The sequence below is a fragment of the Zea mays genome, chromosome 8, assembly GCF_902167145.1.
Source record: "Zea mays cultivar B73 chromosome 8, Zm-B73-REFERENCE-NAM-5.0, whole genome shotgun sequence".
Classification (NCBI taxonomy): Eukaryota; Viridiplantae; Streptophyta; class Magnoliopsida; order Poales; family Poaceae; genus Zea; species Zea mays.
In genome coordinates this window covers 70203222-70216409 of record NC_050103.1, presented here as the reverse complement: position 1 = coordinate 70216409, position 13188 = coordinate 70203222, and the positions used below count along the sequence as shown (strand labels likewise).

Sequence of the window (13188 nt, the reverse complement as noted above, 5' to 3'; positions counted from 1 at the left end):
AACTTAGTGTTTTCCAAAAGTATTTATCAATTGGTATCCTATTGTGTTCAAAAGGGGGAGAAAGTAGTATTTCAAAAAGAATATATCAAAACCCTCTTGAACACTAAGAGGTGGATCTCTTTTAGAGGGAGTTTTGTTTAGTCAAAGGAAAAGCATTTGAAACAGGGGGAGAAAATTTCAAATCTTGAAAAAGCTTTGCAAAATCTTATTCATTTACCTTTGACCATTTGCAAAAGAACTTTGAAAAGGATTTACAAAAGAGTTTGCAAAAACAAAACATGTGGTTCAATCGTGGTCCAAAATGCTATCTAAGAAAGAAACAATCCATGCATATCTTATAAGTATTTATATTGGCTCAATTGCAAGCAACCTTTACACTTACATTATGCAAACTAGTTCAATTATGCACTCCTATATTTGCTTTGGGTTGTGTTGGCATCAATCACCAAAAAGGGGGAGATTGAAAGGGAATTAGGCTTACACCTAGTTCCTATATTATTTTGGTGGTTGAATTGCCCAACACAAATCTTTGGACTAACTAGTTTGCCCAAGTGTATAGATTATACAGGTGTAAAAGGTTCACACTCAGCAAATAAAAAGACCAAGTTTTGGATTCAACAAAGGAGCAAAGGGGCAACCGAAGGCACCCCTGGTCTGGCGCACCGGACTGTCCGGTGTGCCACCGGACATGTCCGGTGCACCAGGGGGACGCAGACTCAAACTCGCCACCTTCGGGAATTTCCAGAGGCGACTCGGCTATAATTCACCGGACTGTCCGGTGCGCCAAGGGAGGTCGGCCTCAGGAACTCGCCAGCTTCGGGAAACTCCAACGGCTAGTCCACTATAATTCACCGGACTGTCCGGTGTGCACCGGACTGTCCGGTGCGTCTCCAGGAGCAACGGCTATGTCCGCGCCAACGGCTCTCTGCGGTGCAATAAATGCGCGCGCAGCGCGCGCAGATGTCAGGCACGCCCATGCTGGCACACCGGACATCAAACAGTACCTGTCCGGTGTGCACCGGACACCCGGGCGGGCCCACAAGTCAGAAGCTCCAACGGTCGGAATCCAACGGCAGTGATGACGTGGCAGGGGGCACCGGACTGTCCGGTGCGCCATCGAACAGACAGCCTCCCAACGGCCACTTTTGGTGGTTGGGGCTATAAATACCCCAACCACCCCACCATTCATTGCATCCAAGTTTTCCCACTTCTCAACCACTTACAAGAGCTAGGCATTCAATTCTAGACACATTCAAAGAGATCAAATCCTCTCAAATTCCACACAAAACCCTAGTGACTAGTGAGAGTGATTTGCCGTGTTCATTTGAAGCTCTTGCGCTTGGATTGCTTCTTTTCTTTCTCACTTGTTCTTGTGATCAAAACTCCATTGTAATCAAGGCAAGAGGCACCAATTGTGTGGTGGCCCTTGCGGGGAAGTTTTGTTTCCGGCTTTGATTTGAGAAGAGAAGCTCACTCGGTCCGTGGGACCGTTTGAGAGAGGGAAGGGTTGAAAGAGACCCGGCCTTTGTGGCCTCCTCAACGGGGAGTAGGTTTGAGAGAACCGAACCTCGGTAAAACAAATCCGTGTGTCACACTTCATTATTTGCTCGCAATTTGTTTTGCGCCCTCTCTCGCGGACTCGTTTATATTTCTAACGCTAACCCGGCTTGTAGTTGTGTTTATATTTGTAAATTTCAGTTTCGCCCTATTCACCCCCCCCTCTAGGCGACTTTCAGTAGCTGCCGTCGAGGGACATGAACTCAAGACTCCCGAAACGGAGCACCATCCCGGGTTGGAGAGGTTGTTGGAGACTGCCCATCTGGAGCTTGACGGGAAACTGCTCGTCAACACGCAGCGTGCCCCTACCTGGCGCGCCAACTGTCGGCGTCTCGAGACCGGGGGGTCCCTAAGGCCGACGAGTGAGTGTGCCGCGTGCCCCAGCCCAGATGGGTCGAGCGCGTGGGCGAGCGCGAAGGGGGGAAGCGAGGTGGCCGGAGACGGGCGTGAGAGAGGTGGAAATCCCGCGGCCTTCGTGTTCGTCCCGCGCCCAGGTCGGGTGCGCTTGCAGTAGGGGGTTACAAGCGTCCACGCGGGTGAGGGAAGCGAGCGGCCCCAAGAGAGCGCCTGCCCCGTCCTCGTCCCCGCGCGGCCAACCTTTTTTAAGAAGGCCCTGGTCCTTCCTTTTATAGGCGTAAGGAGAGGATCCAGGTGTACAATGGGGGTGTAGCAGAGTGCTACGTGTCTAGCGGGGGAGAGCTAGCGCCCTAAGTACATGCCAATGTGGCAGCCGGAGAGATCTTGGCACCCTGCTGGTGTGATGTCGTGGCTGTCGGAGGAGCAATGGAGCCTGGCGGAGGGACAGCTGTCGGAGCGGTTGAGTCCTTGCTGACGTCCCCCTGCTTCCGTAAGGGAGCTGAGAGCCGCCGTCGTCACAGGGCTAGCGGGGCGCCATCATTGCCTATCTGGCGGAGCTAGCCAGATGGGACACCGGTCTTGTTCTCTGTGGCCCGAGTCGGCTCGGGGTAGAGTGATGATGGCGCTTCCTGTGGACGTGGCGGGCCTGTGCCTTAGGTCGAGCGACGTGGAGGCTCCTCCGAAGCCGAGGTCGAGTCTGTCTTCCATGGCCGAGGCCGAGCCCGAGCTCCTGGGTCGGGCGAGGCGGAGGTTGTTCGGCAGAGGCCAGGGCGGAGTCCGAGCCCTGGGGTCGGGCGAAGCGGAGTTCGTCGTCTTCTGGGGCTGAGCCCGAGTCCGAGCCCTGGGTCGGGCGGAGCGGAGTTCGCCGTCTTCCGGGGCCTTAGCCCGTGTCCGAGCCCTGGGTCGGGCGGAGCGGAGTTCGCCGTCTTCCGGGGCCTTAGCCCGAGTCCAAGCCCTGGGTCGGGCGGAGCGGAGTTCGCCGTCTTCCGGGGCCTTAGCCCGTGTCCGAGCCCTGGGTCGGGCGGAGCGGAGTTCGCCGTCTTCCGGGGCCTTAGCCCGAGTCCGAGCCCTGGGTCGGGCGGAGCGGAGTTCGCCGTCTTCTGGGGCTGAGCCCGAGTCCGAGCCCTGGGTCGGGCGGAGCTTCCTATGGCGCCTTTGGCAAGGCCTGACTGCCTGTCAGTCTCACTCTGTCAAGTGGCACTGCAGTCGGAGTGGCGCAGGCGGCGCTGTCCTTCTGTCAGACCAGTCAGTGGAGCGGCGAAGTGACGGTGGTCACTTCGGCTCTGCCGGAGGGCGCGTGTCAGGATAAAGGTGTCAGGCCACCTTTGCGTTAAATGCTCCTGCGACTCGGTCGGTCGGCGCGGCGATTTAGTCAGGGCTGCTTCTTAGCGAAGGCAAGGCCTCGGGCGAGCCGGAGATGTGTCCGCCGTTAAAAGGGGGGGCCTCGGGCGAGACGGAAACCCCTCGGGGTCGGCTGCCCTTGCCCGAGGCTAGGCTCGGGCGAGGCGTGATCGAGTCGCTCGTATGGACTGATCCCTGACTTAATCGCACCCATCAGGCCTCTGCAGCTTTATGCTGATGGGGGTTACCAGCTGAGAATTAGGCGTCTTGAGGGTACCCCTAATTATGGTCCCCGACAAATACAGGTTGCTTTATGTTTATGTCGATGATTGCATGCAGGTTACTGTTCCTGCCCTAAAATTTGGTAACAAGTTACCCCATTTACATGTAGGTTATTATTTCTGTTCTGTTTATAGTACTCCTTTATTGCAATGCTTGAAGATTCATCGTCGCATGGTATACAAACCCATGCTTAGGTTCAAGTAGTTGGAATGGTTTGAGGATATCGACCTGCTCCACGCCCATTTGCTCGCTTCGTGATCTAAAGACGTCGTGGAGGGGGAGGGGCTTGAAATTACGTCTGCCACCATGAAAACAATTAATCCATGCATATGTGTGTGAACCAGTTCACCGGTGAGAGCAAGTCGGTGCCCCTTCCACATGGCAGAGAAGAAGTCACAAAAGGTTTACACATCGAATTTGTTCTCATGTTCTTCAGGAGTATGAATATCCTCTAGGTGGACTCTGTTGCAATTTTTAGTTCCGTGAATTTGTTTATTGCGGTATCTATAGCCTATGTGATGTTTAGATGATCTGACTCCTGGAAGACGTCCTAATTGGGATTAAGGCTCGAGGTAATTTAGGTATTGGCTTAGTTCCAGTTCTAGGCAACATAGTAATTCCCATTTTTCTTATAATGATGTGAATCTTAATGTTTTGACAATATGATATTAGAACAATCATTTTATTCTAACATTTTTCATGATATGGTGTGTACTATACAGGCAAGAGCAAGTCTCTAATCTTTTTTAACGCAGGCTACATCAGTGAGACATTGCAGCTCATACGAGTCTTGAAAGACGTCCTGATTCCGATGAAAGCTCGAGGTGATTTGGATATAAGCTTAGTTCCAATTCTACGGGACATAGTAAATTCTATTTTTTTTATAATGATGTGAATCTTGATGGTTTGACACTATGGTTTTAGGACAATTATTTAATCCTAACCTTTATCATGACTTGGTGTGTAATGTGCAGGCAAGAGGAGGTCTCTAATCACTTCTAAAGTAGGCTACATCACTGAGACATTGCAGCCATAATAGAAGAGGTACATGATCTCGATGTTATACTCCTTATCTATATTTGATTTGCAGGGGCATTAATAGTTGTACATTACTTACAGAATGTACATTTTGCATTACACCTTATTTACGGTTATTCTTTTGTTTGTTTTTTGTTCAAATTGTAGGTGTATGAGGTTCAGCTGCTAATGGTCCTGTGATTTTGCATTTCTGCCATCATCATTATCATCATCCTTGGTCAATACAAATACCGTTCCAAGGGAGTCACATAGTTCACTGTAATTAATTAAAAACCCTATTTTTAAGGGCAGTAAATTAAATCAGTGAAATAATGAAGCACAAACCATCTTACTTTTTCTCGATACATTGTTAACTTTACTTGAAATCTGACTTATTTACTTATTAATTTTATATGTTCATTCGCTATTTGGGATCGTACAAACCCATCACCAAAAACTACGAGTTCTACTGAACACAGATATGCCTTTTCCATTGAAGACAATGCAGTGTTGTTCTTTTCATCTTTTAATTTCCATTGAAACAATATAGTTTATCCGATAAACAAACTGTAGTCAGTTTTTTACCCCAACTTTTTTTTCAAGAAAATATACAACATAGTATTTAAACATGCCCCTTAACTGCATAAATAAATGATTGTACAAGTCAGCAGCCATATTCTATTTAACAACGTTTTTATGTCCATACATGGTAATTTGTATACACAAAAACATAATTTATTACCACACATACTACATATGTGTTTTACATATCCTCACACAAAGAGCGGGATCAAATCTAGGCTACTCAATCTCAGGTAAGAAGGATTTTCTTCCTCCCATTCTTGAATTGTCGTGATCCTACTTTCTTATACTAAGGGGATATTCTACGTTAATGTGCATTTAATACTCATGGTGGTTGTTAATAATTTTTTTCTAAGAACAAAAACCTTAAGTGACTACATGATGTTTTCTTAGTACTAACTAATAAGTTGCGCAGTTGCTCCAGAATTCTACAAGCTTAGGTACAATAATATAAGTTGTTACCATATTATTATATTGCTAAGGATTCCTAACTGTTTTGATACTTCTGAGTATCTTGATTTGTTGTTTTCTTCAGGTGATCCATGATTAATTGATGGAGAATTTCTTGACAAGTTTGACATTGTTATACTTAGCATTGCATCTCTTAAAATGAAGTTGCATATTCTTCTCTAGAAATAGTTATACTTTTTAATATGTCACTTCAGTAACTCTACAGAAAGTTTTCATGCTCATGATGCTTTTTTCAGTTGTTTATTAATGAAAACTGCCGAAAGAGCAGCAAACACATTGTGTTTTATACTATAAACTGCGAGGATTCATGTGAAGTATTTATTGATTTACAGAAGCATAGTTATGTTAAGGTATGTTGCATACTTAAAAGTGATTAACATTGATTTTTAATGTTCAGATCTAGCAAAAGGTATACCTTTATGACCTAAGTATACATGTGCAACCACTTGCAATTGAAGTATGTTCTGCCTATAATATATGTTCATTTTCTTCAAAACTATAAATGGACATATATGCAGATAAAATGTTAAACTCATCGATGTTTCCCTTCTATATGTTTGCACTGAAAAAATGTGTCATAAAATGTGAGAAAAACCATATGTTCAAAACTATAAATAGTTTACTGAACTATCTCTTATATTATGAAATGTGTATGTATATGTACAACTTGCTTGAAACAATATAATATTGTTACAACTTATAATACACCCTTTTATCTTACAACTACTTCAAACACTGGAACCTGGTTTCCTTTGCTTTGCTCTTATATGTTTATTTACTCTCAAACATATATACAATCATTATACATTATACTATGCTGCTAAACGGATCGATACCCAGGCATGGGCGGGCGCCATACACTAGTAGTACTACTGTAGCAGTTAAAATCTATTGAATCTGTATGAGATATTTTGAACTGGATTTTCAGTATCCCATTGGATCCAAACGGCGCCGAAGCTGTCTGTGCAGTGTGCACATCCGTCTCACGTCACTTGAAGAGTCGTGGGAGCTCCTGCCCCTTCCAGAAGCTTCCGCACTCGTCGCCAGACCGGGCTCGTCGCCTCCAGGCCTCCTCTATCCAGACGCTTCTCACTTCCCCTTTTGTCTCCTCCCGTCTCCTCCCCCGTACCAAACAAACCTCACCGAGTCGCAACTCGCAAGGACAGTGAAAACGCCCAAACGAGCGCGGGCACGCCAACCAAAGCGGCGAAGCGCGAAGGAAGGAAGGAAGGAAGCAAGCAAAGCAGCAGCCATGGGGCTTGACTACTACAAGATCCTGGGCGTCGACAAGGGCGCCACCGACGACGACCTCAAGAAGGCCTACCGCAAGCTCGCCATGAAGTGGCACCCCGACAAGAACCCCAATAACAAGAAGGAGGCCGAGAACAAGTTCAAGCAGATCTCGGAGGCATACGATGTAAGTGTGCGTGCGTCCGGAGAAATCCATGCCGGACTCACTGCCCAATCGAGCGAATGTCGTGACCCGCTCTTGCTCTATGTTGTCGCCGTGCAGGTCCTCAGCGACCCGCAGAAGCGCGCGGTGTACGACCAGTACGGCGAGGAGGGGCTCAAGGGGCAGGTGCCGCCGCCGGGCGCCGGCGGGGCGGGCTCAACCTTCTTCTCCACCGGCGGCGACGGGCCGACGGTGTTCCGGTTTAACCCGCGCAACGCGGATGACATCTTCGCCGAGTTCTTCGGCGGCTCCAGCCCCTTCGGCGGCATGGGCGGGAGTGGGATGCCCGGCATGCGGGCCGGCGGGTCGAGGTTCTCCTCGTCCATTTTCGGGGACGATATGTTCGGCTCTGCGTTCGGCGGCGGCGGCCCGGACGGGCACGGCATGCACACCGGCGGACGTGCCGTGAAGGCGCCGGCCATCGAGCGGAAGCTGCCGTGCAGCCTGGAGGAGCTGTACAAGGGCACCACCAAGAAGATGAAGATTTCCAGGGAAATTGCTGACGCCAGTGGGTAAGTGCCTGCTCTCTCTTCTCATCTCGGTCCCAGCATCGTTTATTTACTGTTCTTAGTTAATAGTATTTGAAATTGAACCGGCGACGCCTTAAAATTGCTTGAGCTAACTGGATGAAGTGATCCCTGCCAGATTTATGCTTGGTTAATTTCTGCTGTTGAATTCAAGCTGAACTTGCATCAATGTGTAGCTCACTCGGTTGAATTAAATTATTTGTATTTGGCCATTTGGGTGCGCCAACTTGTTTGGCTCGTGAGCTAGCTCCAGAACCCATTAAAAAAAGAGAGCTGAGCTCCATTTGCAGCTTGTGTACTGACCACTGCTACCCTGTGTGTGTGCAGGAAGACGATGCCAGTGGAAGAGATCCTAACGATCGACGTGAAGCCCGGGTGGAAGAAGGGCACCAAGATCACGTTCCCGGAGAAGGGCAATGAGACGCCCCACACGATCCCGGCGGACCTCGTCTTCATCATCGACGAGAAGCCGCACCCGGTGTTCACCCGCGACGGCAACGACCTGGTGGTGACCCAGAAGGTCCCGCTGGCGGAGGCTCTGACGGGGCACACCGCGCGCCTGGCGACGTTGGACGGGCGCATCCTGACGGTGCCCATCAGCTCCGTGATCCACCCGGGGTACGAGGAGGTGGTGCGCGGCGAGGGCATGCCCGTCCCCAAGGACCCGTCCAGGAAGGGCAACCTCCGGATAAAGTTCGACATCAAGTTCCCGGCGAGGCTCTCGGCGGACCAGAAGTCCGGCGTCAAGAGGCTGCTCGGGCAGTAGAGCGCCTCGTGTTCTGGTGTGCTGTGTGTCAGACATTTTCGTGTTGGTTGATCTTGAACTGGGGGATGCTGCCATTTGCAGCGTCCGTGACGACGACGACGAGGAGGCAGGCCACCGAGCGCTGAGTACAGAACAAGCTAGTGGTGGTATATGGTTGAGACCTTGAGATGCACAGCATAGGATTCCTTGTGCAATCTTCCAGACGGGTGGTGCTTGTCTGTTCACCGGTCCATGTCGTTCCAGCCTTGCAAAGGTCGGATGGAATAATTATTGAGCACATACACGTACGTTCTTTGTATTTAGTGTGAGAAATAGTTATTGCAATAGCAATTGTACTCCCTCCATAAAAAAAAACTCTCCTTCCCCTAAAATATACTTCTTTCGAGGTCACTGTTTTTATTTCCACATTCAAATAATAATGAATATAGTTTATTTCCACATTTATTTAAATGATAATGTAAACTACATTCATACAGTTTACATTCATACGTTACTTCGTTCGTTACTTCATATGTTACTTCATGAACGTGCAATTAGTTACTTAATAAATGTATAATTAGTTTTAAACGAGTTATATTTAGAATTATATTTTTATAACTTATGAAAAGCTATACTGAAAAGAAAATCTAGACCGGATCTTAGGTTCTCTTGCTCTTGCAGATCATCGTGTAAAACACTGTCCTGCAGGTGATCGTGCACTGTTAGACTACACTGGTGGATTTGAACATCGTTCGTTCATGTGCGCCAGACCGCCATCACCTTGATCTGAAGGTTTATGCAGCTGTGCTGCGCTTGGACCAAGGAACTGCTGGAACCCGAGAGATCTCACCATCCCAAAAATGTTGACTCATAATAACATCCGCACATCCATCTTTTTCTCACAGCTCAGATTATCCTATATGAGTAATTTATGTGAAAATTCAGGTCCCATTTGGAACATATAGATTTCACCGGAATCAGTTCATTTTTACAGGAAACTTTCCGACATTCCAAAGGGAGCCGTCTACAGGCGTCTGAGCAGTTGACCAAGCAAGAAAGTAGTAGCAACCAACAAATTATCGTATCGTTTTATATTCCAATCATGCGTGTGCAAGTCCACGAGAAAATTACAAGCATGTGTCCATTAAAAGGCAGGACATATGCCAGGATCACTTTAACTAATCTAAACAGACTTATTTCATCTCGATCCTCCAACTGGTAAAAATAAGCTGGTGGATATGCAATCCTGGCTGATAAAAAAAGACGCCAGAGGAAATACCTGAAGATTTCCGACGATAATAAAGCACATACCGAGATATATCACACAAACACCTCATGAGTAATAAGTAAGCGTGACGGCTGCATTTGTCGTTCTTACCTATCCAGACCATGCATGAGGAGCTACACCATGGCTAACAGAGCTCAACCTATCATGCAGGGGGTTATGGTCTGCAGGCTGGCCTGCAGCCACCATACGGAGTGCAAGACCCTCAACCTGATCCTTCGAGTAACCCATCCGAGTAACCTTTTCAGCAATGTCTATCGGATGGTTCAGCACTGACTGGGGTCCCAAGTGATGAAGCACCATGGGAGAACTGCCATGTGCTTGTTGATTAAGGACAGCAACAATAGTAGCAGGATTGCTGGAAGGGCTTCCATAAGCAGGGCTATAGGTCTGTGCATTCCCTTGTACCGTATATGACGCTAGACCGCATGGACTAACTTTGCTTGGCTGAGGTACAAATGAGCCATTGCCGAGTGAATGAAGCTGCTGATGCTGCTCCGCCAGTGGAACAGAAACTGTGTTGCTTTGTACATAAACAGGAGCAGCTTCATGATGCTTCCGGTGGGATGAAGAAATTGTAGAGTATGAAGGTGGCACAACTATGCCCCCACTGCGTGCCTCAGCATTACCACAGGCAGACTGATGAGGCCCGTATGGAGGATATACTACTGTGACCTGTGGTGTACTATGAGCATGTGGAGAGGACGTTTGCAGCTGAACCATCTGTGCTGGACCTTGCTGGATGTTGCTGTACTGCTGCTGTAGTACATGTGGTTGTGGTTGCCTTGCCTGTGAGAAAACCTGCTGGCCGGTCTGATGTTGCCATTGGTGCTGCGGATGAGGGTAGAACTCTGGTGCCTGACTGGTTACCTGAGATACCTCAACTACTGTCGGTGGCTGAGTTTTCCGAGTGTGTGTCTGCAGAGATTGACCAGCAGCTTCGAACATTTGGGCCTGTCTGTGCTCCAGATGGCTTTGGCCTCGCATACAGTACACAGCGGTTTGGTTCGAGCGCTGCTGGTCTTGGACTGGCATCAGTTGCTGTAGAATAAGGCCACTGCAACTTTGGAATTGCACAGGAGGTGACTGAACAGCATTTACTTGGTGCAATGGCACAAGGGCAACCTCATTTTCCCTATTCATGAAAACTGATGGAGCAGTACCTTCACTCTTTTGTGCAGAATCCTCATGTACTATCTGAAGTTTGGTCATTTCTTTCTGAGTTTCAGCAAGCTCCTGCTTTTCCTGAACAGCCTGCACAGATTTCTGAACCTGTCCATGAAAGTAGGTAAAATGTCATCATAGAGATGATGAGACCATATGTTACACATAACTTTATGTAAAAAATGTGCACACGATATCAGCAATCATGTTTATCTCACTAGTCTGCCACAATTTTAATATCTACATACAATAGGCATTGTTTGAAAATTTCATTCCATAAACCTTTAAAAAAAACCAGAAGCCAAGGTCCGCAGCCCCTAGGCCAACAAGGAAAAATCATAGCAAGACAGCATATGTTTTTCCTTTTTTTGGGGGGGGGGGGGGGGGGGGGGGGGAGCTTTACGAAACTTTCTTACAGCATCTAATCCCTCTATCCCTTAATAAATAGATTCCTAAAACAAAAAATTGTCTACAAATAAATCAGCCTCTAGGAGATCGAAGTCCCCTCGTATTTACTGCGCCTCCTTTCTCCATCTCCACCAATCCAACCTTGAGTTTGTGTAGTTTGTCTAACGATTCAACTGACAGATCATCCCATCATATTTCAGTTACATGATTTAGTTCGAAAACACTGCCCATTCATGACATATATTTTGTACTGTTCAGTCATAAACCAACACTTCGGCGAATTGCTACTTAAATAATAGTCTACAAGAAACAGGAGACCGAATCTAGTTACGGAAAATTTTGAAACCAAACATAAAGCGTTCAGGTTAATGGCGATGATACTTCGCAGCAGACAGTAGTGCTAGTGCCTAGTGCATCATGCAATGGAGCTGAAATAAAAACAGCAAAGTACTAAGATATTTCAATGCAAAAAATGATATACCTCTTTCACTTGCTTTTCAACGCACCGGAAGTTCAGATTTGCTTCGTTATGATAATCCATCACGTCACTTCGTAATTCTCCAATGGACCTTTCCAGTCTATAGCAGTATAACTCCAACTGTGACAACCTACCGCTGATAACGTCCAGTGAATTCAACAGGTTATCTGCTTGTTTCTTCATGCAGCTTTCTATAGCGTGTGTTACGATTTCTTTAGAGATCTTCTCTTGCTCATGGAAATTAACAAATGACATCAACAGCCTGTTCTCCTGGAAATCCTGATTCATTGGGATAACAGACATATTAGACCACATAGGATGAACATAACAGTTCAGCATATAAGATGAACAATCTCTCCTGTGTCTAGTTACAGAGAACAGAAACACAACAACTTCACGTATCACTGCATCAGGCGCCTAAGGAAAAATCTCCTAATTGGCATGCTACCCTAGTTGTAGCAAGAGCCCCACGAATTTGTATAAAAAAGTCGGCCGATACAAACGAGAAACCTCAACTGGCTAACTCGTCCACTCCTTTGACTCCAACGGGCCAGAATAACCAGGAAAAGAAAAGGCAGAACCCAAACCCTAGGCTTCAAAAGCGGCCAACGAAGATCCATATCCGCAGTCACACGCAACGCAGACGATAACCCCGCAACCGTTGGCACAAACCAGAACAAGGCAGCACGGTGCACCCCCATCCCCGGCAACGAGCAATGAACGAACCGGCCGCTCCTGTCAACGCACCCACGCGTCAGGCGCGGAGATCTCGCGCGGGTAGATCGAAAGGCGGGCGGGCGGGCTCGTACCTTGTGCCGGAGCGCCTGGTCGAAGGAGCAGCGCTTGGGGTCGGGCGAGAGGCCGAAGGCGCCGGAGACGGACGCGGCGACGGGCCGGGCCGGGGACGCCATGCTACGGGTCGGCGGCGGTCGGCGGCTGCGCTAGGGTTTCCTCAGGGGGGAGGCTCTGCGGTGGTCAGAGGATTCGAACGGGAAGGGGAGGGAAGCGACGACGAAAGGGAGGACTGGAGGAGGAGGCGTGGGCGAGGAGCGGAAGCCAAGAGAAAAGAAGAGTAAAAGCTAAAGTAGCGTTCGAAAAAAGCGGTGCAAAGAGCCACCACCCCCACCCCACCCCCGCCGGCCGCCGTATTTATTCCGCGCCCGCATCGACAATGCAGTGCAGTCGTCCCGCCGCGAGCGGTGGAGCCGTGGTTGAGGGGAAAGCGAAAAGCACGGCGCCGCGGTCACGCGACGCGACCCGAGCGAGGGCGCCTGCGTGCGCGCCTGCCTCCTGCCCGTTGCGGTTGGTCAGGTCCTGGACCGTGCGCGTTGCCGTGCAGTGGAGCCGCTCGTGATCCGCGCGGGTCAATGCCACTTGCCACGCGCCTGGTTTTATTGCACCGCACGCGTGTTTCACGACTTGCAGCGATCGTGTTTCACGACTTGCGTGGACACGGCGCCCATCACCGTGTCCTAATCCTAATCCCGCGCGACACTGTAGATCGTACTGCCAGTGCAACTG

At 48.5% G+C, this 13188-nt stretch overlaps 2 protein-coding genes across 5 annotated transcripts; one reads left to right on the top strand and one right to left on the bottom strand.

Moving 5' to 3' along the window:
* Nucleotides 1-4511: 4511 nt before the first annotated feature.
* On the top strand, nt 4512-8791 carry LOC100382308 (HSP40/DnaJ peptide-binding protein). Of its 2 annotated transcripts, XM_035961528.1 has the most exons (4): nt 4512-4581; nt 4723-7024; nt 7121-7572; nt 7915-8791. In XM_035961528.1, the coding sequence occupies exons 2-4, from the start codon at nt 6509-6511 to the stop codon at nt 8351-8353; spliced, it is 1407 nt and encodes a 468-aa protein (XP_035817421.1). In that variant the 5' UTR covers nt 4512-4581; nt 4723-6508; the 3' UTR covers nt 8354-8791. The 2 variants fall into 2 exon arrangements, with proteins under 2 accessions (XP_035817421.1, NP_001168528.1); NM_001175057.1 differs by lacking the exon at nt 4512-4581 and having other exon boundaries at nt 6758-7024; nt 7915-8629.
* Nucleotides 8792-9391: 600 nt separating this feature from the next.
* Nucleotides 9392-13026, bottom strand: LOC100274598 (putative DUF1421 domain family protein). Of its 3 annotated transcripts, none has more exons than XM_008656442.3 (4): nt 12477-13026; nt 12340-12402; nt 11671-11946; nt 9392-10889 (listed from the first exon to the last, which is right to left on the bottom strand). In XM_008656442.3, the coding sequence occupies exons 1-4, from the start codon at nt 12576-12578 to the stop codon at nt 9711-9713; spliced, it is 1620 nt and encodes a 539-aa protein (XP_008654664.1). In that variant the 5' UTR covers nt 12579-13026; the 3' UTR covers nt 9392-9710. The 3 variants fall into 3 exon arrangements, with proteins under 3 accessions (XP_008654664.1, XP_035817262.1, NP_001142422.1); XM_035961369.1 differs by having other exon boundaries at nt 12255-12402; nt 12477-12801; NM_001148950.1 differs by lacking the exon at nt 12340-12402 and having other exon boundaries at nt 9396-10889; nt 12477-12783.
* Nucleotides 13027-13188: the final 162 nt, after the last annotated feature.